The sequence below is a fragment of the Triticum aestivum genome, chromosome 1B, assembly GCF_018294505.1.
Source record: "Triticum aestivum cultivar Chinese Spring chromosome 1B, IWGSC CS RefSeq v2.1, whole genome shotgun sequence".
NCBI classification, from domain to species: Eukaryota; Viridiplantae; Streptophyta; class Magnoliopsida; order Poales; family Poaceae; genus Triticum; species Triticum aestivum.
Genome location: NC_057795.1, coordinates 590,715,509 through 590,740,207, shown reverse-complemented (window position 1 = coordinate 590,740,207; position 24,699 = coordinate 590,715,509). Strand labels below are relative to the sequence as shown.

Below are 24,699 nucleotides of genomic sequence, written 5' to 3'. Positions count from 1 at the left end.
CCCGGATACCGTAGGAATGCTTTGGGTGTACCAAACGTCACAACGTAACTGGGTGGCTATAAAGGTGCACTACATGTATCTCTGAAAGTGTCTGGTGGGTTGGCACGAATCGAGACTGGGATTTGTCACTCCGTATGACACAGAGGTATCTCTGGGCCCACTCGGTAATGCATCATCATAATGAGCTCAATGTGACTAAGTAGTTAGTCGCGGGATCATGCATTACGAAACGAGTAAAGTGACTTACCGGTAACGAGATTGAACAAGGTATAGGGATACCGCCGATCGAATCTCGGGCAAGTAACATACCAATGGACAAGGGAATTGTATACGGGATTGATTGAATCCTCGACACCGTGGTTCATCCGATGAGATCATCGTGGAACATGTGGGAGCCAACATGGGTATCCAGATCCCGCTGTTGGTTATTGGCCGGGGAACGTCTCGGTCATGTCTGCATGGTTCCCGACCCCCGTAGGGTCTACACACTTAAGGTTCGGTGACGCTAGAGTTGTTATGGGAAATAGTATGTGGTTACCGAAGGTTGTTTGAAGTCCCGGATGAGATCCCGGACGTCACGAGGAACTCCGGAATGGTCCGGAGGTGAAGATCGATATATTGGACGAAGGGTATTGGAGTCCAGAATTGTTCCGGGGGTACCAGGTGATGACCAGTGTGTCCGAAAGGTGTTTCGGAGGCCCCGGCAAGCGTTGGGGGCCTTATGGGCCAAGGGGAGGGGGCACATCAGCCCACTAAGGGGATGAGCGCCCCTCCCACCCCATCTCGCGTAACCTGGAGAGGTGGGGGCGCCACCCCTAGGGCAGCCGCCCCTCCCGGCTTGGGAGGCAAGTTTCCTAGGGGGTGGGGGCGCCCAAACCCATCTAGGGTTTCCCCTGTGGCCGCCACCCATCCCCTAGGGAACCCTAGGGCGCCTCCTCCACCCCTCCCCCCTATATATAGTAAGGGAGAGAGAGGGCAGCCGCACCCTTCCCCTGGCGCAGCCCTCTCCCTCCTTCAACACCTCCTCCTCCTCCGTAGTGCTTGGCGAAGCCCGGCTGGAGAACCACGAGCTCCACCACCACCACGCCGTCGTGCTGTCGGAGTTCTCCCTCAACTTCTCCTCTCCCCTTGCTGGATCAAGAAGGAGGAGACGTCCCCGGGCTGTACGTGTGTTGAAAGCAGAGGCGCCGTCCGTTCGGCGCTAGATCGGATCTTCCGCGATTTGAATTGTCGCGAGTACGACTCCATCATCCGCGTTCTTGTAACGCTTCCGCTTAGTGATCTTCAAAGGTATGAAGTGAAGGAAATATGCCCTAGAGGCAATAATAAAGTTATTATTTATTTCCTTATATCATGATAAATGTTTATTATTCATGCTAGAATTGTATTAACCGGAAACATAATACATGTGTGAATACATAGACAAACATAGTGTCACTAGTATGCCTCTACTTGACTAGCTCGTTAATCGAAGATGGTTATGTTTCCTAACCATAGACATGATTTGTCATTTGATTAACGGGATCACATCATTAGGAGAATGATGTGATTGACATGACCCATTCCGTTAGCTTAGCACTCGATCATTTAGTATGTTGCTATTGCTTTCTTCATGACTTATACATGTTCCTATGACTATGAGATTATGCAACTCCCGTTTATCGGAGGAACACTTTGTGTGCTACCAAACGTCACAACGTAACTGGGTGATTATAAAGGTGCTCTACAGGTGTCTCCGAAGGTACTTGTTGGGTTGACATATTTCGAGATTAGGATTTGTCACTCCGATTGTCGGAGAGGTATCTCTGGGCCCACTCGGTAATGCACATCACTTAAAGCCTTGCAAGCATTGATGTATTATGGAACGAGTAAAGAGACTTACCGATAACGAGATTGAACTAGGTATTGAGATACCGATGATCGAATCTCGGGCAAGTAACATACCGATGACAAAGGGAACAACGTATGTTGTTATGCGGTTTGACCGATAAAGATCTTCGTAGAATATGTGGGAGCCAATATGGGCATCCAGGTCCCGCTATTGGTTATTGACCGGAAACAAGTTCTAGGTCATGTCTACATAGTTCTCAAACCCGTAGGGTCCGCACGCTTAACGTTTCGTTGACGATATAGTATTATATGAGTTATGTATGTTGGTAACTGAATGTTGTTCGGAGTCCCGGATGAGATCATGGACATGACGAGGAACTCCGGAATGGTCCGGAGATAAAGTTTGATATATGGGATAATAGTGTTTGATCTCCGGAAGAGTTCCGGAATTCACCGGAAGGGGTTCCGGATGTTTCCCGAAATGTTTGGGTACGAGAACACATTATTTGGGCCAAAGGGGAAAGCCGACAAGGTTTTTGGAAAGCGCAAAAGGAAGTTTTGCGGAGTCCAGGGGCCAGACGCCAGGGTCCCTCGCGTCTGGGTCCAGACGCCGGGAACCCTGGCATCTGGCCCTGGAGTCCGAGAAGGACTCTTGCCTTTCGGGTGAAACCGACTTTGTGGAGGCTTTTACTCCAAGTTTCGACCCCAAGGCTCAACATATAAATAGAGGGACAGGGCTAGCACCAAAGACACATCAAGAAACACCATGCCGTGTGCCGGCAACCCCGTCCCCTCTAGTTTATCCTCCGACATAGTTTCCGTAGTGCTTAGGCGAAGCCCTGCGGAGATTGTTCTTCACCAACACCGTCACCACGCCGTCGTGCTGCCGGAACTCATCTACTACTTCGCCCGTCTTGCTGGATCAAGAAGGCGAGGACGTCATCGAGCTGAACGTGTGCAGAACTCGGAGGTGCCGTGCGTTCGGTACTTGGATCGGTCAGATCGTGAAGGCGTACGACTACATCAACCGCGTTGATAAACGCTTTAACTTAGCGATCTTCAAGGGTATGAAGATACACTCCCCCTCTCGTTGCTATACATCACCATGATCTTGCGTGTGCGTAGGAAAAATTTGAAATTACTACATTCCCCAACAGTAGCATCCGAGCCTAGGTTTTATGCGTAGATGTTATATGCACGAGTAGAACACAAATGAGTTGTGGGCGATACAAGTCATACTGCTTACCAGCATGTCATACTTTGGTTCGGCGGTATTGTTGGATGAAGCGGCCCGGACCGACATTACGCGTACGCTTACGCGAGACTGGTTCTACCGACGTGCTTTGCACATAGGTGGCTGGCGGGTGTCTGTTTATCCAACTTTAGTTGAATCGAGTGTGGCTATGCCCGGTCCTTGCGAAGTTTAAAACATCACTAACTTGACAAACTATCATTGTGGTTTTGATGCGTAGGTAAGAACGGTTCTTGCTCAGCCCGTAGCAGCCACATAAAATTTGCAACAACAAAGTAGAGGACGTCTAACTTGTTTTTGCAGGGCATGTTGTGATGTGATATGGTCAAGACGTGATGCTATATTTTATTGTATGAGATGATCATGTTTTGTAACCGAGTTATCGGCAACTGGCATGAGCCATATGGTTGTCGCTTTATTGTATGCAATGCAATCACCTGGTAATTGCTTTACTTTATCACTAAGCGGCAGCGATAGTCGTAGAAGCAATAGTTGGCGAGACGACAACGATGCTACGATGGAGATCAAGGTGTCGCGCCGGTGACGATGGTGATCATGATGGTGCTTCGGAGATGGAGATCACAAGCACAAGATGATGATGGCCATATCATATCACTTATATTGATTGCATGTGATGTTTATCTTTTATGCATCTTATCTTGCTTTGATTGACGGTAGCATTTTAAGATGATCTCTCACTAATTATCAAGAAGTGTTCTCCCTGAGTATGCACCGTTGCCAAAGTTTGTCGTGCCCATACACCACGTGATGATCGGGTGTGATAAGCTCTACGTCCATTTACAACGGGTGCAAGCCAGTTTTGCACACGCGGAATACTCAGGTTAAACTTGACGAGCCTAGCATATGAAGATATGGCCTCAGAACACAGAGACCGAAAGGTCGAGCGTGAATCATATAGTAGATATGATCAACATAATGATGTTCACCATTGAAAGCTACTCCATTTCACGTGATGATCGGTTATGGTTTAGTTGATTTGGATCACGTGATCACTTAGAGGATTAGAGGGATGTCTTTCTAAGTGGGAGTTCTTAAGTAATATGATTAATTGAACTTAAATTTATCATGAACTTAGTCCTGGTAGTATTTTGCAAATTATGTTGTAAATCAATAGCTTGCGTTGTTGCTTTCATATGTTTATTTTGATATGTTCCTAGAGAAAATTGTGTTGAAAGATGTTAGTAGCAATGATGCGGATTGGATCCGTGATCTGAGGTTTATCCTCATTGTTGCACAGAAGAATTATATCCTTGATGCACCGCTAGGTCAGAGACATATTGCAGGAGCAGATGCAGACGTTATGAACGTTTGGCTAGCTCAATATGATGACTACTTGATAGTTTTGTGCACCATGATTTATATATGGCTTAGAATCGGGACTTCAAAGACGTTTTCAACGTCATGGACCATATGAGATGTTCCAGGAGTTGAAGTTAATATTTCAAGCAAATACCCGAGTTGAGAGATATGAAGTCTTCAACAAGTTCTATAGCTAAAAGATGGAGGAGAATCACTCAACTAGTGAGCATGTGCTCAGATTGTCTGGGTACTACAATCGCTTGAATCAAGTGGGAGTTAATCTTCCAGATAAGATAGTGATTGACAGAATTCTCTAGTCACCACCACCAAATTAGTAGAACTTCGTGATGAACTATAATATGCAAGGGATGATGAAAACAATTCCCAAGCTCTTCGCGATGCAAAAATCGGCGAAGGTAGAAATCAAAGAAAAACATCAAAGTATTGATGGTGGACGAGATCACTAGTTTCAAGAAAAAGGGCAAAGGGAAGAAGGGGAACTTCAATAAGAACAGCAAGCAAGTTGCTGCTCAAGTGAAGAAGCCCAAGTCTGGACCTAAGCCTAAGACTAAGTGATTCTACTGCAAAGGGACTGGTCACTGGAAGTGGAACTACCCCAAGTATTTGGTGGATAAGAAGGATGGCAAAGTGAACATAGGTATATCTGATATACATGTTATTGATGTGTACTTTACTAGTGTTTATAGCAACCCCTTGGTATTTGATACTGGTTCAGTTGCTAAGAGTAGTAACTCGAAATGGGAGTTGCATAATAAACAGAAACTAGTTGAGGGTGAGGTGACGAGGTGTGTTGGAAGTAGTTCCAAGATTGATATGATCATCATCGCACACTCCCTATACTTTTGGGATTAGTGTGGAACCTAAATAAGTGTTATTTGGCATTTGCGTTGAGCATGAATATGATTTGATCATGTTTATTGCAATACGGTTATTCATTTAAAATCAGAGAATAATTGTTGTTCTGTTTAAATGAATAAAATCTTCAATGGTCATACACCCAATGAAAATAGTTTGTTGGATCTCGATTGTAGTGATACACATATTCATAAGATTGATGCCAAAAGATGCAAAGTTAATAATGATAGTGCAACTTATTTGTGGCACTGCAGTTTGGGTCATATCGGTGTAAAGTGCATGAAGAAACTCCATGAAGATGGATTTTCGGAATCACTTGGTTATGAATCATTTGATGCTTGCGAACCGTGCCTTTTGGGCAAGATGACTAAAAACTCCGTTCTCCGAAACAATGGAACGAGCTACTGACTTGTTGGAAATAATACATACCGATGTATGCGATCCAATGAGTATTGATGCTCGTGGCAAGTATCGTTATTTTCTGACCTTCACAGATGATTTGAGCAGATATGCGTATATCTACTTGATGAAACATAAGTCTGAAATAGTTGAAAAGTTCAAAGAATTTCAGAGTGAAGTGGAGAATCATCGTAACAAGAAAATAAAGTTTCTACGATCTGATCGTGGAGGAAAATATTTGAGTTACGAGTTTGGCCTTCATATAAAACAATGTGGAATAGTTTCACAGCTCACGCCACCTGGAACACCACAACGTTATGGTGTGTCCGAACGTCGTAACCACACTTTATTGGATACGGTGTGATCTATGATGTATCTTACCGATTTACCACTATTGTTTTGGGGTCATGCATTAGAGACAGTTGCATTCACTTTAAATAGGGCACCATCAAAATCCGTTTGAGACGACGCCTTATGAACTGTGGTTTGGCAAGAAACCAAAGTTGTCGTTTCTTAAAGTTTCGAGTTGCGATGTTTATATGAAAAAGGTTTTCAACCTGATAAGCTCAAACCCAAATCGGAGAAATGCGTCTTCATGGAATACCCAAAAAAAATTGTTGGGTACACCTTCTATCACAGATCCGAAGGCAAAACATTCATTGCTAAGAATGGATCCTTTCTAGAGAAGGAGTTTCTCTCGAAAGAAGTGAGTGGGAGGAAAGTAGAACTTGATGAGGTAATTGTACCTTCTCCCTTATTGGAAAGTAGTTCATCACAGAAATCAGTTCCAGTGATTCCTACACCAATTAGTGAGGAAGTTAATGATGATGATCATGAAACTTCAGATCAAGTTGCTACCAAACCTCGTAGGTCTTCAGAGTAAGATCCACACTAGAGTGGTACGGTAATCGTGTTCTGGAAGTCGTGTTACTAGACCATGATGAACCTACGAACTATGAGGAAGCGATGATGAGCCCAGATTCCGCGAAATGGCTTGAGGCCATAAAATCTGAGATATGATCCATGTATGAGAACAAAGTATGGACTTTGGTAGACTTGCCGGATGATCGGCAAGCCATAGAAAATAAATGGATCTTCAAGAGGAAGACAGATGCTGATAGTAGTGTTACTATCTACAAAGCTTGACTTGTCGCAAAAAGGTTTTCGATAAGTTCAAGGTGTTGAATACAATGAGATTTTCTCACTCGTATCAATGCTTAAGTCTGTCCGAATCATGTTAGCAATTGCCACATTTTATGAAAATTTGGCAAAAGGATGTCAAAACTGCATTCCTTAATGGATTTATTAAAGAAGAGTTGTATATGATACAACCATAAGGTTTTGTCAATCCTAAAGGTGCTAACAAAATGTGCAAGCTCCAGCGATCCATCAATGGACTGGTGCAAGCATCTCGGAGTTGGAATATACACTTTGATGAGTTGATCAAAGCATATGGTTTTATACAGACTTTTGGAGAAGCCTGTATTTACAAGGAAGTGAGTGGGAGCTCTGTAGCATTTCTAATATTATATGTGGATGACATATTGTTGATTGGAAATGATATAGAATTTCTGGATAGCATAAAGGGGTACTTGAATAAGAGTTTTTCGATGAAGGACCTCGGTGAAGCTGCTTATATATTAAGCATCAAGATATATAGAGATAGATCAAGACGCTTGATAAGTTTTTCAATGAATACATACCTTGACAAGATTTTGAAGTAGTTCAAAATGGAACAGTTAAAGAAAGAGTTCTTTCCTGTGTTACAAGGTGTGAGATTGAGTAAGACTCAAAACCCGACCACGGCAGAAGATAGAAAGAGAATGAAAGTCATTCCCTATGCATCAGCCATAGGTTCTATAAAGTATGCCATGTTGTGTACCAGATCTATTGCATACCCTACCACTAAGCTTGGCAAGGGAGTGCAATAGTGATCTAGGAGTAGATCAATGGACAACGGTCAAAATTATCCTTAGTGGAATAAGGATATGTTTCTCGATTATGGAAGTGATAAAAGGTTCGTCGTAAAGGGTTACGTCGATGCAAGTTTTGACACTAATCTAGATGACTCTAAGTCTCGGTCTAGATACATATTGAAAGTGGGAGCAATTAGCTAGAGTAGCTCCGTGCAGAGCATTGTAGACATAGATATTTGCAAAATACATACGGCTCTGAATGTGACAGACCCGTTGACTAAACTTCTCTCACGAGCAAAACATGATCATACCTTAGTACTCTTTGGTTGTTAATCACATAACGATGTGAACTAGATTATTGACTCTAGTAACCCTTTGGGTGTTGATCACATGACGATGTGAACTATGGGTATTAATCACATACAGATGTGAATATTGGTGTTAAATCACATGGCGATGTGAACTAGATTATTGACTCTAGTGCAAGTGGGAGACTGAAGGAAATATGCCCTACAGGCAATAATAAAGTTATTATTTATTTCCTTATATCATGATAAATGTTTATTATTCATGCTAGAATTGTATTAACCGGAAACATAATACATGTGTGAATACATAGACAAACATAGTGTCACTAGTATGCCTCTACTTGACTAGCTCGTTAATCGAAGGTGGTTATGTTTCCTAACCATAGACATGAGTTGTCATTTGATTAATGGGATCACATCATTAGGAGAATGATGTGATTGACATGACCCATTCCGTTAGCTTAGCACTCGATCGTTTAGTATGTTGCTATTGCTTTCTTCATGACTTATACATGTTCCTATGACTATGAGATTATGCAACTCCCGTTTACCGGAGGAACACTTTGTGTGCTACCAAACGTCACAACGTAACTGGGTGATTATAAAGGTGCTCTACAGGTGTCTCCGAAGGTACTTGTTGGGTTGGCGTATTTCGAGATTAGGATTTGTCACTCCGATTGTCGGAGAGGTATCTCTGGGCCCACTCGGTAATGCACATCACTTAAAGCCTTCCAAGCATTGCAACTAATGAGTTAGTTGCGGGATGATGTATTATGGAACGAGTAAAGAGACTTGGCGGTAACGAGATTGAACTAGGTATTGAGATACCGACGATCGAATCTTGGGCAAGTAACATACCGATGACAAAGGGAACAACGTATGTTGTTATGCGGTTTGACCGATAAAGATCTTCGTAGAATATGTGGGAGCCAATATGGGCATCCATGTCCCTCTATTGGTTATTGACCGGAAACAGTTCTCGGTCATGTCTACATAGTTCTCGAACCCGTAGGGTCCGCACGCTTAACGTTTCGTTGACGATATAGTATTATATGAGTTATGTATGTTGGTAACCGAATGTTGTTCGGAGTCCCGGATGAGATCATGGACATGACGAGGAACTCCGGAATGGTCCGGAGATAAAGTTTGATATATATGGGATAATAGTGTTTGATCTCCGGAAGAGTTCCGGAATTCACCAAAAGGGGTTCCGAATGTTTCCCGAAATGTTTGGGTACGAGAACACGTTATTTGGGCCAAAGGGGAAAGCCGACAAGGTTTTTGGAAAGCGCAAAAGGAAGTTTTGCAGAGTCCAGGGGCCAGACGCCGGGAACCCTGGCGTCTTGCCCTGGAGTTCGAGAAGGACTCTTGCCTTTCGGGTGAAACCGACTTTGTGGAGGCTTTTACTCCAAGTTTCGACCCCAAGGCTCAACATATAAATAGAGGGACAGGGCTATCACCAAAGACACATCAAGAAACACCAAGCCGTGTACCGGCAACCCCGTCCCCTCTAGTTTATCCTCCGTCATAGTTTCCGTAGTGCTTAGGCGAAGCCCTGCGGAGATTGTTCTTCACCAACACCGTCACCACGCCGTCATGCTGCCGGAACCCATCTACTACTTTGCCCGTCTTGCTGGATCGAGAAGGCGAGGACATCATCGAGCTGAACGTGTGCAGAACTCGGAGGTGCCGTGCGGTCGGTACTTGGATCGGTCGGATCGTGAAGACGTACGACTACATCAACCGCGTTGATAAACGCTTCCGCTTAGCGATCTTCAAGGGTATGAAGATACACTCCCCCTCTCGTTGCTATACATCACCATGATCTTGCGTGTGCGTAGGAAAATTTTGAAATTACTACGTTCCCCAACATGAAGATGCTCATCCTCCCTCTCTTGTTGCTAGAATCTCCATAGATTGATCTTGGTGATGGGTAGAAAATTTTGAATTTCTGCTACGTTCCCCAACACCTTCCAGTTCTTTCTCGTCGAGGCCTCAAAATTGAGTGGTGCAATTTCCTTGGGCTTGCGACCAAGCAACCAAGGCAAATCCCAAAAAGGCGTTTTGGCTCCATTGCCCATGATGATAGAAGTGGAGGCATAGAAGAAATCATGGTCCTTCGCGGTGCAAGGGTTACCCAGTCCCACCCACAGTTTGCTCGGCTCTTTTCATTCAAGCCAAAGGCATCTCGGCCTCAAGGCACGAGCAAACTTGTCGATATTGAGGACACCCAGGCCTCCATAGCTTGTAGGTCGGCATACTATGTCCCAGTTGACTTTGCATTTCGCATCGGTAGTTTTGTCTGAACCAGACCATAGAAAAGCTCACTCGATCTTGTTGAGGTTGTTCAGGGAGCCCCGTGGGACAATGAGGGGTGTAATGGAGTACACAACCTGGGAGGTGATGGCCGAATGAACAAGGGCCATGCGCCCAATGGTGGTGATGTTTTTCCCGTTCCAGGTGACCAATTTCCCGGCCGCCTTGTCCTCTAGGTATTGGAAGTCAACTTTCCTCAGCTGGCACATTGAGAGCGGAAGACCCAAATATTTGATTGGGAAGGATGCCCTTGATGCCGAAAAACTGTAGAGGGTGTGCATTAAATCGAGGTTGGCGCCTCGGATGGCCACCACGGAGCTTTTATGGAAGTTGGTGCAGATGCATGTCACCTCACCAAAGCCCTTTAAGATAACAGGTAAGTTGACAATGTCTCTCAAGTGGAAAAAGAATAGATAGGGCAATGGACAAGGCACAACAACAAACATAGTAAGTTATTAAACTTATGTAAGGACTAACTGTAAATCATAAGTTAGAGTGAGATTAACAATGCACCTTTACGATCAATATACGAAAGTGGGCGATGGTTCCCTCATCCCCCTTGCCTCACTTCTTTTTTCGCGAATACGCAAGCTGCGTATCTTTGCATTGATAGAAGAAGAGTTTACAGCAAGAGATTACAACCACACGCAAGCCATGTACGCAAGAGGCATGATTGCGGGTGGTGGAGCAGACAGAGCAAGGGGCTGCTCATCCTCAATAACACAAAAGTCAACTCTCGGGTATAACGTTGCTAATCCCTGTGGAGCTGGCCTTGGCCCATAGGCGCGCCTCGTCTTTGATGGATGTGGTGAGGCGGGAGTAGGATGGCCGATCGTGATTGAAGACACACCCATGCGGTGTTTCCAAATCCACCATGCAGTGAGGATGATGATGGAAGCAAGACCTTTGCGAGCGGAGTGGGACGCTTGGTTTGTTGAGGTTGCCCACCAAGTTTGGAAGGGGGTGTTGCCGTCGGGAAGGCAAGTAGGTGCTCTCACCCAACCGAGAATCTCATGTCATATCTGCCTGGAGAAGGAACAACCCGCAAGGAGGTGTTGCATGGTCTCGGGCTCTTGGTCGCATAGGGCGCACTTGTTGTCGTCGGAGAGGCCATGACGGGCAAGGCGGTCCGTCGTCCAGCAGCGCTCTTGCATCGCAAGCCACATGAAGAACTTGATGCGAAGAGGTGCCCATGGTTTCCACGTGAGTTTCCAGTGGTCGTCGCCGCATGACCCGATGAAAAGGGCCTGGTAGCAAGAGCTGGCCGAGTATAGGCCAGAGGCCGTCCATCTCCAGGTAAGGGTGTCGGGGGTGGCCGAGAGCTCAACATGCCGGATTTGTCGCCAAAGGTCGACGTACTGGAGCAAGGCCGCGGGGCCCAGTGCTCCCCTGATGTCTTGAACCCAGGACCTGAGGTGCATGGCCTCGCCGATGGTGCCTCACTTCTACCTCCACCGTGGTCCAGTAGATCATATCTTCCCACAGCATCAAACACATTTGAATCACTTACAACTCAGGGTTTAAATGTAACTCGTTACTACAAACTCTAAACCGGGAAAAAAAATCAACCAAGAAACAGTAAGAAAAAGGCACAAATCACAAGCTCACAGTAAGCAACTACTTTCCTGTTAGGATGCAAAGTATTTTTTAGGTTTTCAAACATACCATGGTTTCCTGAATAAACTATAGTTTAAAATAATTTGAGGTATACAAGAAATACTAGTCTGACGGTACACTTTAACTCTGTAAGCCATGCTATTCTCAATTCTGTGGTTCTTTTTGGATCTACGTCTGGTTGATCTAGGCTGGACAAGACTGAAGCATTGGTCTGTCATGCTTGTACCAGCGGTCTTGGACAAGAGATGTTTAGCACTCCTAAATGATTGTGAAACATGCCAACAAATTATAATTTTAATGGTAGGAGCTAACAAGGGATTTACCAGCAGGAAAAAGGGCGGTGCCAGTACTACAAAAAAAAAACATCTTACAGATGTATAGATACATATCAATAAGCAAACTATCTGTACAAAGTATTAACATGCATAAGAAGCTGAGCAAACAACACACTTTGACTTGGGTGTTCAACATGCATACCGTTCCTTTTTAAAAATGTTTTCAACATTAATAGCATGCCTCTAAGTTATCTGCTAAATACTGCCGGTGTAAAACACTCCATGGTTTTGCAAGTTTTTGCAGAAAGCAAGTAGTCTTAGTAACTTCAAAAGCTGTGGTTTTTTTTTTTTGCATTAAAAGCTCCAAACAGAGCCTAACATTATAATAAATACGGTAATTTCTAATTTGGGTGTAATCCAGATAGTTTTTACTAGTATCTAATATGTAAATCAGGATGTAATTTCCCCAATGCATCCAATAATCCTATGCAGTACAATACAAGCCATAATTTTACATAACTAAATCATCAATCATGCGAAGCCTGCAACTTAAGAGCTAACTTCCTGCTCCATAACTTCCACAAGCGATCCATCGTGGCTCTTCTCACTTTGGCACAGCTCTTCCAATGGTTTCACCAGACCACATTCTTCCTGAAACAGGAACGGCAGAAGCATTGGGTCATACTCCTCCTCATGCTGCTCTTCTTCTGAAGTCCTTGCTGTATCCTCCATCCGATGGACCGCTTCCTTCATTTCCTTGCGTAGATCTCTATGTTTCTTGCTGTCCTCCCTTCTCCTCCGCAGGCGCTCCAGCTTCTCCCCCTCTTGCTCATGCCTTTGGAGCATGAACTCCTCTGGGCTGCACACCAGCTCCTCACTTCCCCGACGATCATGTTTCTCACGCTCAATATTTTTCTCATGCTCCTCTTGTAAATACACCCGGTAAAGTTTCTTGATCAGATTCTTGACAGGGACATTGATGTCTATGAAATCAAGACCAGCCGGGGCGTACAGTGGAATCTCCTCGAAGTTTTCAGGGACATGGAAGTACTGCTCGGTAAATCTCAGGGGCATGGCGGCAGACGGGACGTGCAACACAAAGAGGAAGTCATCAAGCTTAACACCAAGTCCATGAACATAGGACATGACAGAAATCCCATCACCACCAGGCAACCTCTTGATGACGGCGACCTCCCTGAAAGGCACAGAAGAGCCTTCCTCGAAGATGCCCTCTTTGGGCCGCGGCCACCCACTGTATGTGGCGTCGATGAAGTAGGAGAGGGCGCCCGGCTGCCCGCCTTCCCCTGCCTGCTCTACATGAAATCCCCGAGTTCACGCGTAAAGCATCGTGCATCGCTCGCTCCCGGGGGAAGCGGGGATACTTCTTCATCGACCACGATATCTGCGCCGTCTTGGCCGACACCTTCACATTGATGAGAAAGAAGGGGCATTTGGGGTCCTGTCTTGGACCGCTCCTCTTCTCGGTGAGAGAATATTGGGGTTTGGGGGGGCACTCCCACTCCCTCAGCTGGGTGTCCTCCAATGGATTAGCGAAGGAGGCGAGTAGCTGCTCCAGCAGGGTGGCGTAGACCTCCTCTCTGGCCTTCAGCCCTCTTTTCATGGCCGCCGAGAGGACCGCGTCGGCTGGTACCCCGTTCTGCGCGAGGACGTGGCAGGCCAGATCGGCGTTGTTGTTCACATAGTTTGTGGCGAAGGAGAGGATCTGCTCGACCTCCATGCCGGCCTCTGTCCCGCTCCGTACGGCGTGAGAGAGGGCCTCCGTCTTCTCCTCGTCTGTTGGATCGGCGTTCATGGGGGCGAAGCACAAGCCGGCGTGGGGCTTGGCCTTGCTCTGCGCGACGTGTTCGTCCATGTCTCTGGGCTCTGGCGACAGGAGCTTCGCCGCCGAGGAGCGTGAAATATAAAGATCGGGGCAATTTTCCGGCTGCGAGTCCGAGACGGATAGAGAGAGACGAGGGATAATCGGGCACGTTCATATGTCTCGCCTCCTGCGAGGCGGAGGCGGACCTAGCACGGCGTGTGGGATGGGCCGGCCAACACAATAGCAAACTGCTGGCCCACGTATCGAGTAACACGACGACGTTATCAACCCCCCCTAAAAAAACAGTTCAGTTCAACACAGCACTGCCTCTCCGCTCTGCCTCCTCCAAGTCCAATCCATGGCTGCTCCGCCGCGGCGAAACCCCAACCACGGCGGCAAGAGGAAGGTGAGCGCCGCGCACCCACCGGACTCCGGCGTCCGTCCCCGCTGATGCTGCCACCAGTCCCCGCGACTCCGCTTCTGAACCCTAACCCTCTTTTCTGTTTCCCCCTTGGCAGGACGAGGAGCCGTGGCTCGCGGCGGGCATCCGCCCGGCCAACTTCCTCCCGGGCCTGGCCATCGGGTTCCTCCTCGGCCTCCTCCTCGACCTCTCCTCCTCCTGGAGGCCTAGGTTCAGCCTCCCGTCTGCCCCGGCGCCACGGGGCTCCAAGCGGGCGGCCGCCGGTTCGTCCACCGCCCCAGCACCAGGCGAAGAGCTCAAGATGGTAAGCTGAACCTCGCCTTGTTATACTGACAGTGCGCCATCCACATGATTTTATCCCATCCGCTGATCCGAAACGACCCTGTACAGTCCACAATTCCTTATCCGATTGATTGACTCCTGAAGGGTTACGACCTAGCACTCAGTTCTCATGTGTTCTGTTATTTTTCTACATGAATTCGTAGGTGAGGATATACTAGCCAAACACCTGCCCATTGCTACTGATCAACAAACTAGATTATCTCATCATGCTGAAACATACTCCCTCCGTTCTGATTTACTCGTCGTGGTTTTAGTTCAAATTTGAACTAAAACCACGACGAGTAAATCGGAGCGGAGGGAGTAGTTCTCACGCTCCATGGCACACCCTTTGCTCTGTCTCGGCTCTCGGCTGAGCTTTGCCTCAGGCAGAAGTCGGAGTTGTCTGTGGGGGAGCAGCACCTCGCGCATTTAAATCTGTGAAGTTGGAGTCAATGAATGACTAGTACAGGATATAGGTTTTGCCAACATTATCAGATGGTCTCGCATGTAAGGAGGAGGAGGAGGATGTGGCTGATTGACATATTTACAAGAGTGTAGTATACTGATCACTTAGGCAGTGTTTACTAGTACTCTTGGTTTTCTGTTCGAATACCACGCTTTTATATTTGAACTTGTACTGAGTTTCGGCACTGCTGTTTGCAGGTTTTAGTTGTGCGTCAGGATCTTAAGATGGGGGCTGGTAAAATAGCGTCTCAATGTGCCCGTAAGTTCCATTTCCTGAGCTCTTAGTGTGAGCATTTGTTGCTTGGTACATCTCGTTCTGTTTGATTTATCCCAACCTGAAGACTATCGTACTTTGCTCAAATACAACTGATTGGTGATTGCTTGCACAATTCGGTAAACAACCAAATTCTAGCCAGAACAACTCTAGTTTAAGCTGTCTGTGTACTATAGTGAATTAAGAATTCTGTAGATAGCTGTGTTATTTTTTGGTGCACTGACTACTCAGTAAAATCTGTAGCCAATGTACATCTGTCATGCTTTTAATTCATTGCAATTTATTTGCTTTGCAGATGCGGCAACTGGCTTGTATGCGGATCTGTTGGCAAGGTGCTAATGCAGTTTGCCATCTTGCTTCATTAGGTAGCTCTAGTTAAAGGATGTAGATATTTCCACGGACTTTTAGCCTGCCTAGGGACAAGTAGGGTTGGTTTGACATTATTAGAAATGCTACTCCTTCCGATCCATACTACGTCTAGATACATCTGTTTGAGCGACAAGTAATATGGATCGGAGGGAGTAATACATACTGTATGAAGTTCGAAATTTATACACAGTTTTAGTACTATGCCAGGTTGTTGACTGTATTTCTCCATGGGAGTCAGTGTCACACTTATTTTTCATCAAAGGCTCGCAAACCGAAGTCTAGTGCATAAGTGGTTATTATACTCAACTTGGAGTTATAAACTTAAAATGGGTACGGTAAGTATTCCATCATTGATCAGATGAGTCCCAAGAGCATAATCTTTAAAGGAAGTCCCACTTTTGTTGTTGATTATGTTTTCAGTGAAAGCAAGCCTTTAAAAAAAACAAGTGATGCACATAGAGACAAGTTAAAGATTTTTTAAGTAAAGGATGTCTAAGTGGACTGGAAAGGGAAGTGATTGATTAATCACAATAGGCTGGCCTTTAATTAGTGGTCTTCTTTATCAGGACTATCTCATATACTACTTTCTTATGAAAACAAAGAACTATCTTATTGTCCATAAAGTTCAAATTGTAAGAATCCTAATTCCTAAAGCTCTAGCAAGATTAAGGTGTCAGTGTTAAGGAGCTGTATGCCTACTTTGCATGGTTCGATGTTTTGCACAATTGAGTTTTGTGTTTCCAGAATCATTCATGATTCATCTGCTATACCCCTTGCAGCAACCGGATTCTTTTGAGACAATGGGAGCAGTTCGGACAGGCTAAGATTGTTCTGACATGCAAGAATCAACAGGAAATGTATGCCATATCTCTTCCAGGGCGTATATTTCTTTGAAAAATATTTACTGGATTATGATGTAGCGCTTTCTTTTCCCACTTGTGTATCATCAGGAACAGGATAAAGGAAACTGCAGAACATCGAGGTATCCCAACTTTTATTGTTGCAGATGCAGGCCGCACACAGGTTTGTTTTATGCTTTTGCCTACAAATATATTTCATCTGTGCTGGGGTTTCTTTGGGAGGACAAGTTGCTTATCTACTGCCTGTAAAAATAGCCCTTTGAGACCAATTGCTAAACGTCCTTCTGACCATTCAGCGTATCAAAGTGATAATGAATGTCTGAATCTCAATAACTCTTGATTAATTGTGATTAGGATAAATTTCTTACTGACATAATGCACTTTGTTGACCAAATTTTGGGCCAGAGCTATCCTTCAGGGTGTTAATATTGATGCATATGTTATAGGCCAACAATTCAAATTCATAGATTTGATTCTTGTTAATACTTATGCTGTAGCATCTCTCTTTGAACGCCAAACAAATAAATAGTTGAGATGAGAGATGCTACAGCATAAGTATTAAAGTAACAAATAAATAGTTGAGATGGAGTAGCAGTTATTGCTGAACTAAAGTTAGAAAAAGGCAGTTTTCTATGTATATACCAAATGATTGTGATCCCATTTACCCTGATCATTACCAACTATCATTCTTGATTCTAATCTCATTTAGCCTGATGAAATGACCGTTACCAATTCTTATTCTCTTTGTAGGTACTGGCTGGGTCTAAGACAGTTCTTGCAGTAGGGCCAGGTTAGTTTCTCAATCAGAAGTATGCTGTTTTATTCTCTTAGCTACTCCGATTTTTTCACGAGTTCAAAATTTCTCACCTTGTGCTAATTCTGTTCCAAGAGTGGTGGTCCTCTGGTTCTTTATAGAGTATGTGCTACTGATAGAGTGATAGTAGTTATCAAACTGATATCCCATGAAGCCTAGTAATACTTTTCTGTTTGGCGTTGTGGTGCAGGGAGGAAAGCAGACATAGATTCAGTTACTGGGAAATTGCGCTTACTGTGAGCTGCATCTCGGACATGGTTAGTCTATTCCTCAGTTGTTCCTGATGTTCCTCCCCTTCCAAACATATAGTTCCTTCTATCTTATGAATTTTGAACGCTCGTGATTCATGAATATTCACCAAGTTTTAGAGTCCCTGCAAGACCAGGCAGTAGCCAGAGTGTTGGTGATGCAAGTTGCATCTTGGTATTGCTTCTGATAACTAGTCTGCTAACTCTGATTTTTTTCTCTTTATCTGACTGCAGAACATCCAGTGTAGTCCCATCCTGGAAAAGACTATGTTTGTTGGATCGCAGTTGAAGGCCAGGATCCCTTCGCTGCACCCGTTCCTCATGCATTGCTCGATTCTTCTGACCCAGCTCTGCAGACTCTAGTGCTTGGTTTAAAATCCCACCGCCCGCGATTACTTTCTTTTTTACCTACTTGATGATGACGATGATGACGATAGTGCAACACAGCTTTGTTTTTCTTTTTTGTCCTTTCCGCGACACCGAACAAGCACTTGTAATCTCAAACTAGGTTATCTTCTCCCCCCAAGTAAAAGTAATGGATCGCTTGCACCGTGTGCGTGTGCCCAAGAGGAAACGTCGGACATGTGCTTATACTCTTCCCATGGTACTACTTGGTTGCCCTGTCTTCTCAACCACTCGTGGCATCTCCGCTAGACGGCAGGATTCCTGGACTGTTTTGTGTTGCAACCTCTGCTCCAAATTTGTGTGTAAGCTTTGATCTTGTCCTTCCCTTCGTCGTGAACATCAAGTTTTTTTTGTTTTCGTTCTGACACGAGTCGTGAGCTTGAAGCTAAAAAAAGAAAAAATCGTGAGCGTGAAGTATTCTGCCAGGATTTCGAAATTAACTCGGATGGATTCGGGCCGGACCTCGCCCTTTGCCAGCCTCGCAAGTTACGGGACGGGCGCGGCCCAATAAAAGCATACCACCGCCACCACGGGGCAGGCATCCACCCGATCGATCCGCTCGGCAGCGGACACCCACCCAGCCCGCCCGCCCGCCCGCCTCCGAGTCCAAACCCTCAACCCCCGCGCCGCCCGCGCCCACATGGCCTCCCCCTCCTCCTCCCGCACCCCCGCCGCCGCGCGCCGGGGCGGCCGCGCGGCGCGCCAGTCGCCCTTCTTCCGCGACCTCGCCTCCCCCATCCCGTCCCACCGCGGCGGCGGCGGCTCCCGATTCGCCTCCCCCGCGGCCGCCCCGCCCTCCGCCACGCCGCCGCCGCCGCCCCTCTTCACGCTCGACGACCGCTTCGCCGCCGCCGACTTCTCGCCCGACCCCACCGCCTCCGACCTCCTCCCCGTCGCCTCCTCCCCCTCCCCCCGCGCAGGTGCCGGCAGCCGCTCGCCCTCATGGGACCGCTCCCGCGGCAAGGCCTCCGCCCCCGGATCCCCCATGGACGGGGTCGTCGAGCCGCCCCGCAAGGAGCTGCTCGCGCTGCCCCCGCCGTCCAGTCCCTGCACTCCTCCTCCACCGACGGCGACGGCCGAGGCGCCGTCCCCCGTGACCCCGGCGACGGAGGCTGCCAGGACGGAGCCCGCGGCCCCGGCGAGCGAAGGGAAGGCAGATGGCGAGGAGTGGGTCACTGTATTCGGGTGAGGAAATTATGATGCTCTTCTTTACTTGTTTTGTGAGGAAACTATTGCCTACCGCATGCGCATGCTAGATTCAGTTCTGCAAGTAGTAGTATCTTGGTGACCGCTGGACATGTAGCCAAGGAGCTGAAATTTTTTGCTGCTTTGCGTAGGTTCATGGCCCTGCCATGTGCTTGGTCCTGTCTATGTCCATGAGCAACAGCAAAATTGATCATTTAGTGGCATATCGCTCTTAGACCTGCTTGTCCTAGCAACTGGATATACCGGACCCTGTAGTGCTAGTGCTCTTTCATTTTTGTTAAGTTTGTACACCCTGCCCGACAAAGCAGTAGCCGTCACTTAACTTTTTGTTGGGTGCCTTATATAGGGTGAATTGGTTTACTGATGTTTAATGTTTCCCTTCTACAGATTCTCGCTTAGAGATACCAACCTCGTTCTCCGAGAGTTCGAGAAATGTGGTGTTATATTGAGACATCACTCTGGCCCAAGAGAGGGTAATTGGATCCACATATTATACCAGGTAACGATATCTTCAGTTACCGTCGCTACTGGTTTCTGTTCTACCTTTCGGTTCCCCTGTTTTTATGTTTTCCCAACAGTTGTATTAATCTGCTTTGTTACTTGCGGGTAGTTGCTAATGAGCTGTGACTCGACATAAACTTGAGTATAAGCTCCTTTATACTTGAACTGTTTCGGTTTCATGGCACCATTCGTCATGTTATATGATCTTAGAATTAATGATTGTCTACTTGTTCAATTGACACGTTGTATGGCTTCACTCAGTTAAAGAGATGCCTTTTCGTCCTATTTTAAGATGGATTTAGCCTAAACGTTGCATTCTCTTTACTCCAGTTTCAGTGAAAGTGTCACTATTTCTTAGCTACACCACCGTTCACATCAAGTTAGTCCACCATGTGTGTAAATGCTGTGGTGTAAGTATGATTTTGCTATCTTTTGAACATGAAACACACAGTGAAGTTGGTTTTGGCCTGTTGAGTATGTTTTTCATCATCACATGTTCTAGTCCGGATAATCCGTCTTTGTGCATTCATGCATGATGTGAATTTTTATAGGTTTCTCTGGCCTGTGATTGCTGGAATAAGATTTATTTAAAGTGATTTGTGATGTCTGGAACCTAGCTATTTTCTTAGCAAATGTTTATCTCAGTTCTGCTATGCCCGTGCATCACATGATAGGTTTCTGCATTATGGTGCGACAGTTAATTCCTCTGGCCTTCCATCTTAAACTGACAATTGTCTTCACAGCACTCTTACGATGCAAGGAAAGCCCTTCAAAAGAATGGTATCCAGCTATGCAGTGGCGTCATAATTGGAGTAAAGCATATTGATCCAATGCATCGGCAGCAGCTGGATGATAGGCTCGCTGGAATCAAGCAAGGAGGCTTCATGGTCTCCCTGCCTTCGAAATCACTTGTCCTGAAGAGCAGCACAGGTGCATCAAACCAGTTGGGAGCCTTGCCGCGCCCATATGACCCAAAGTCCTCCACAAACGTTATCAGAGACGCAGGGCGTCGTACAACAGGCAGCGTTGCTGCTCCAGCGAAATCTATTGTAACGAATGTGATGGACTTGATATTCGGCATCTAGTTCGCCAGCCTGTGGACCAATGATATACCTTCAACCTACCATGTCAAATCTGTTATGTGATGAGTGTTCGCACGGTGGTGGATGTGGTTGTGAGCGAGTTTGTTTGTGTGCCAAAGGTTCGGCAGCGAAACTCGAGAGAATTCGGAGAAGTGGATTTTTCTTTTCTTTTCTTTTCTTTGGTGATGTAACAGTTACGAATGTGCAATTTTTCACGTTCATGTTATGATCTGCTAAGATGTGGGCAGCCGTTGTAACTTTGTGTTCTGGTGGGTGCTGTCATGAGCAATGGCTCTAGATGAAGGACGAAACTGAGATCTCAATATGTATTTATTTTGTCTGTTGCAATCTACATGAGCTCTTATATATTTGACAATATTTTGTTAAGAAATGCCATCATGGCCACTTTATTGAATTGGTAATATATGAATTCTGATTTTGCTAACCACATGTCCCATACGGTTATTGAATTGGTAATATGGTTACATCGTTTACAATGGCATTCACAAGGAAACCTGAGGGTTCATCGACCCATTACAAGAAGCATTATTGTCATAAGCAAATTTCGCTAAAGAACAGGTTACCTCACTTGTTTCACCGACACAGTGCATAAATTCAGCCGATACTATCAATCTATCATCCCAGCCAAGATGAAACTCTCCACATAGATAGCCGAAAGCTTCACCCCAAATCCTATATCTTGCCCTGCACAGGCATTGATAATTTCAATCAAATCCAATTCGATTGTATTGTGTGTAGCAGAAAACTGCATTTTTCTTCTGATTTGATCTGAGAGCGTTCGTATTGGATCAAGTGTAGTCATAGAACGTTCATTCTAATTTTCAATCAGGGTTATCCGCGTGCATTCCCAACTAATATTGGTCAAAAAACTCGACTGTAATTGGATGTAGATAGATTTGCAACACACCGGATGCAGCAATGGTTATACTGAGATTAATACGGCGATTAATACAGCATCGGATCGGATCACACGGCATCGCATAACGTACAGAGGAAGACTGAAGACAACACGGAGACTGAAGAGGGCACAAGGCTACAGAAGAAGCAGTACGCAGAACCACGAGTAGTGGCGGGTGGAGACGGCGGCGGGGATCGGTGACTCGACGGGGCCCTGTGGTGATGCTCTAGTCTAGACGCGGCCCTCCCAGAGGCACGGCTGGTCGTCGGAGCAGAGCGCGTACGGCGGCGGGGCGAGGCCCAGCGCGGCGGCGCGCTGCCAGCGCTGGGCGCGGGTGAGGCCGAGGCAGGGCCCGTAGCGCGTGTCCATGTCGAACTCCCTGGCCTTCCTCTCCGCGTCCTCCAGCTCCTCCCTCCCCGCGTCGGCGCCGCCGCCGTGGTCTGCAGCAGATGCAACAACAGATTGAAAAAAAAAAACACCAGATCGATCGATCGAGCGGTCAAATCCGCGCCGGGCGTACGAATCGGCGGGGTTGGGATTGGGCGTGCGGCGGGGTACCTGGCGTCGGGCGCGCCGCCGCTTGCTTCTCGTGGTGGTGCGCCGCCTTCTTGGAGACGCCGCCGGTGGGCTTGGTGGCCGCCGCGCCGGAGTGGGCCTTCTGCTGCCGGAAGAAGGACTTGACGTCGCCGCCGCTCCTCATGGCTCTCGCTCTCTCTCCCCGGTGGTGCGATCTCTCTGTTGTATTGGAGGAAGGAAGGGGGGCAGGCGGATGGTGGACGGAGGATTGGGGATTGGGGTTTATAAGGTGCGGGTGTTGTGGTGGGCGTGGTGGGTGGTTCGAATTTTGAATTTTGAATTGGGCGCTGTCCTCTCGTCTCTCGAGGCTTCTGCCGCTGCTCTGTTTGCTGGCATTGACCGATGAGACCCATCTATTGCCCGTTGCCACACACAAAGACCGGTGCACGTTGGGTCCAGAATGTGCATCTTTTTTTTATGTCATAAACAATAATTGTCTTTTGCTACGGGAGTAATAGAAAAATCAACGCCATAAAAAAAACACGGTGTTATGAGATTACCAGACAATCTACCTGATCTTACAAACATAAGTCACATTAATTAAGCGGCCCTGCTAAAAATCAGTCGACTGAGATTTAACCAAGTCTTAGTCGACCATGCAGCATTTTTGTGACTAGTTGCAACATTTTTTTCCTATCGGTTGTAACATCCGTCTTGTTGGTTGAAGCATGCCATCCCTCACCGGTTGTAGCACGTCATCTCACCGGTTGCAACATCCTTCATTGCGGTTGTAGCATTTTAGTTAGAACAGTAGTAGTATTTGTTGTGGTTGCTTGCAATATCATCGCAACATCTTTTGTCGCCGTTTGTAGCATATAGCTGTGCCGCTTGTAGCAAAAAACACATGCTGACATCACTCGACTGAGTCTTCGTTAAGTCCCAGTTGACTGAGTTCTAGACACACCCTTAATTAAGATACATATGCATCAATTCTGCATAGCAATGTCGAAGCTAAGCACGAACAAAGGACAATAAACACCATGGTAGGCAAGTTCAAATTAAAGGAAGCAAAAACTCTAAAATAATAATTAAAGGGAGCGTGCTCATATCATGATAACCGAATTCACCACAACTCTCGCATTCATTTTTCCCCCTATGACGCGGCTAAAATATTCCTAAACGCTTATGCGAATCATAAATCACTGGGAGTTCCCGTCAAAACATCAATTAAAAAGTCTGAAAGGACCGGTATAATCAACTAGAGGGGGGGTGAATAGGCGACTAACAAAATTTTAACTCTTTTGAAAAAAATTAGCCTCAACAAAACAATAAGGCTGACTAGATATGCAACTAGGTGAACAACCTATATGACAACAACAACAACAACAACAACAACAACAACAATAACAAGCACAAAGTAAAGGACCGAAATAACCGCAAGTGAACTCGATGGAGACGGGGGTGTGTTGCGAAGTTTCCTGCTTTGGGGGAGGTACATCTCCATCGGAGAGGTGTGGAGGCACAATGCTCCCCGAACGTCCCTAGGATCACCTTATTCGTCTCACGCCCTCGCACAAATACAAGGTGTCGTGGATCCACAAGTGGTGCCCTTAAAGGCGGCAACCGAGACCTTTACAAACAAGGTTCAAGCTCTCTCCACAACTTAATTGGAGGCTCCCAACACCACCATGAAGCATCACCACAATGTATTGTTGCTCCGTGGTGACATCTTCTGTCTATGGTGCCCAAACACCCAAGAGTAACAAGTTGATGTTGATGTAGAAGCCGGGGAACGCAAAACGGTTTGGTGGAGGTGTAGATCGGGTGAATCTCCTCCTATCCCCAAAGTACTGTGCAGTTTGGGTGGTTGGGGAAGGAGATCTCAAGCCTTTTGATGTTAGGAAATGGTGGAGCAAAGCTTAGGCGCGAATTAGGGTTAGGAGGAAGTGTTGGGGATTGTTGCAGAAATTTAAAAAATTGTACGCATCACCAAGATCAATCTATGGAGAGACTAGCAACGAGAGAGAGGGGAGTGCATCTTCATACCCTTGAAGATCGCGAAAAACGGAAGCCTTGCAAGAACGCGGTTGGAGGAGTCGTACACGTAGCGATTCAGATCGCGGTCGATTCCGATCTTAGCGCCGAACAATGGCGCCTCCGCGTTCAACACACGTGCAGCCCGGTGACGTCTCCCGCGCCTTGATCCAGCAAGGCGGAGGGAGAGGTTGGGGAAGACAACTCCAGCAGCAGCACAACGGCGTGGTGGTGGTGGAGCAGCGGTTCTCCGGCAGGGCTTCACCAAGCTCAAACGGAGGAGGAGGGGTGTTGGAGAGGGGGAGGGATGCGCCTTGGATGTGGTGCTGCTGC

The 24,699-nt window shown here is 46.4% G+C and overlaps 2 protein-coding genes across 4 annotated transcripts; one reads left to right on the top strand and one right to left on the bottom strand.

Moving 5' to 3' along the window:
- The first annotated feature begins 14,222 nt into the window (after positions 1-14,222).
- LOC123140604 (probable peptidyl-tRNA hydrolase 2) lies at positions 14,223-21,288 on the top strand. 3 transcript variants are annotated; one of them, XM_044559927.1, is made up of 10 exons: positions 14,223-14,337; positions 14,450-14,656; positions 15,337-15,397; positions 15,708-15,744; positions 16,561-16,638; positions 16,732-16,804; positions 17,392-17,431; positions 17,646-17,691; positions 19,702-19,813; positions 20,559-21,288. In XM_044559927.1, the coding sequence occupies exons 1-10, from the start codon at positions 14,290-14,292 to the stop codon at positions 20,898-20,900; spliced, it is 1,044 nt and encodes a 347-aa protein (XP_044415862.1). In that variant the 5' UTR covers positions 14,223-14,289; the 3' UTR covers positions 20,901-21,288. The 3 variants fall into 3 exon arrangements, with proteins under 3 accessions (XP_044415862.1, XP_044415861.1, XP_044415860.1); XM_044559926.1 differs by lacking the exons at positions 19,702-19,813; positions 20,559-21,288 and adding an exon at positions 17,938-18,277 and having other exon boundaries at positions 17,646-17,712; XM_044559925.1 differs by lacking the exons at positions 14,223-14,337; positions 14,450-14,656; positions 15,337-15,397; ... (3 more) ...; positions 17,392-17,431; positions 17,646-17,691 and adding an exon at positions 18,734-19,293.
- Positions 21,289-21,829: 541 nt separating this feature from the next.
- Positions 21,830-22,603, bottom strand: LOC123140641 (uncharacterized). Its single transcript, XM_044559930.1, has 2 exons — positions 22,375-22,603; positions 21,830-22,256 (listed from the first exon to the last, which is right to left on the bottom strand). Exons 1-2 carry the CDS (start codon positions 22,514-22,516, stop codon positions 22,048-22,050), a joined length of 351 nt encoding a protein of 116 aa, XP_044415865.1. The 5' UTR covers positions 22,517-22,603; the 3' UTR covers positions 21,830-22,047.
- Positions 22,604-24,699: the final 2,096 nt, after the last annotated feature.

Excerpts from the sequence above, each read along its gene's own strand:
- LOC123140604 (XM_044559927.1), top strand. The coding sequence starts at position 14,290 with ATGGCTGCTCCGCCGCGGCGAAACCCCAACCACGGCGGCAAGAGGAAG. Across the intron at positions 14,338-14,449 it reads ACCACGGCGGCAAGAGGAAG|GACGAGGAGCCGTGGCTCGC; the intron begins GTGAGCGCCGCG and ends CCCCCTTGGCAG. Across the intron at positions 16,805-17,391 it reads CAGATGCAGGCCGCACACAG|GTACTGGCTGGGTCTAAGAC; the intron begins GTTTGTTTTATG and ends TTCTCTTTGTAG.
- LOC123140641 (XM_044559930.1), bottom strand. The coding sequence starts at position 22,516 with ATGAGGAGCGGCGGCGACGTCAAGTCCTTCTTCCGGCAGCAGAAGGCC. Across the intron at positions 22,257-22,374 it reads GGCGGCGCGCCCGACGCCAG|ACCACGGCGGCGGCGCCGAC; the intron begins GTACCCCGCCGC and ends CATCTGCTGCAG.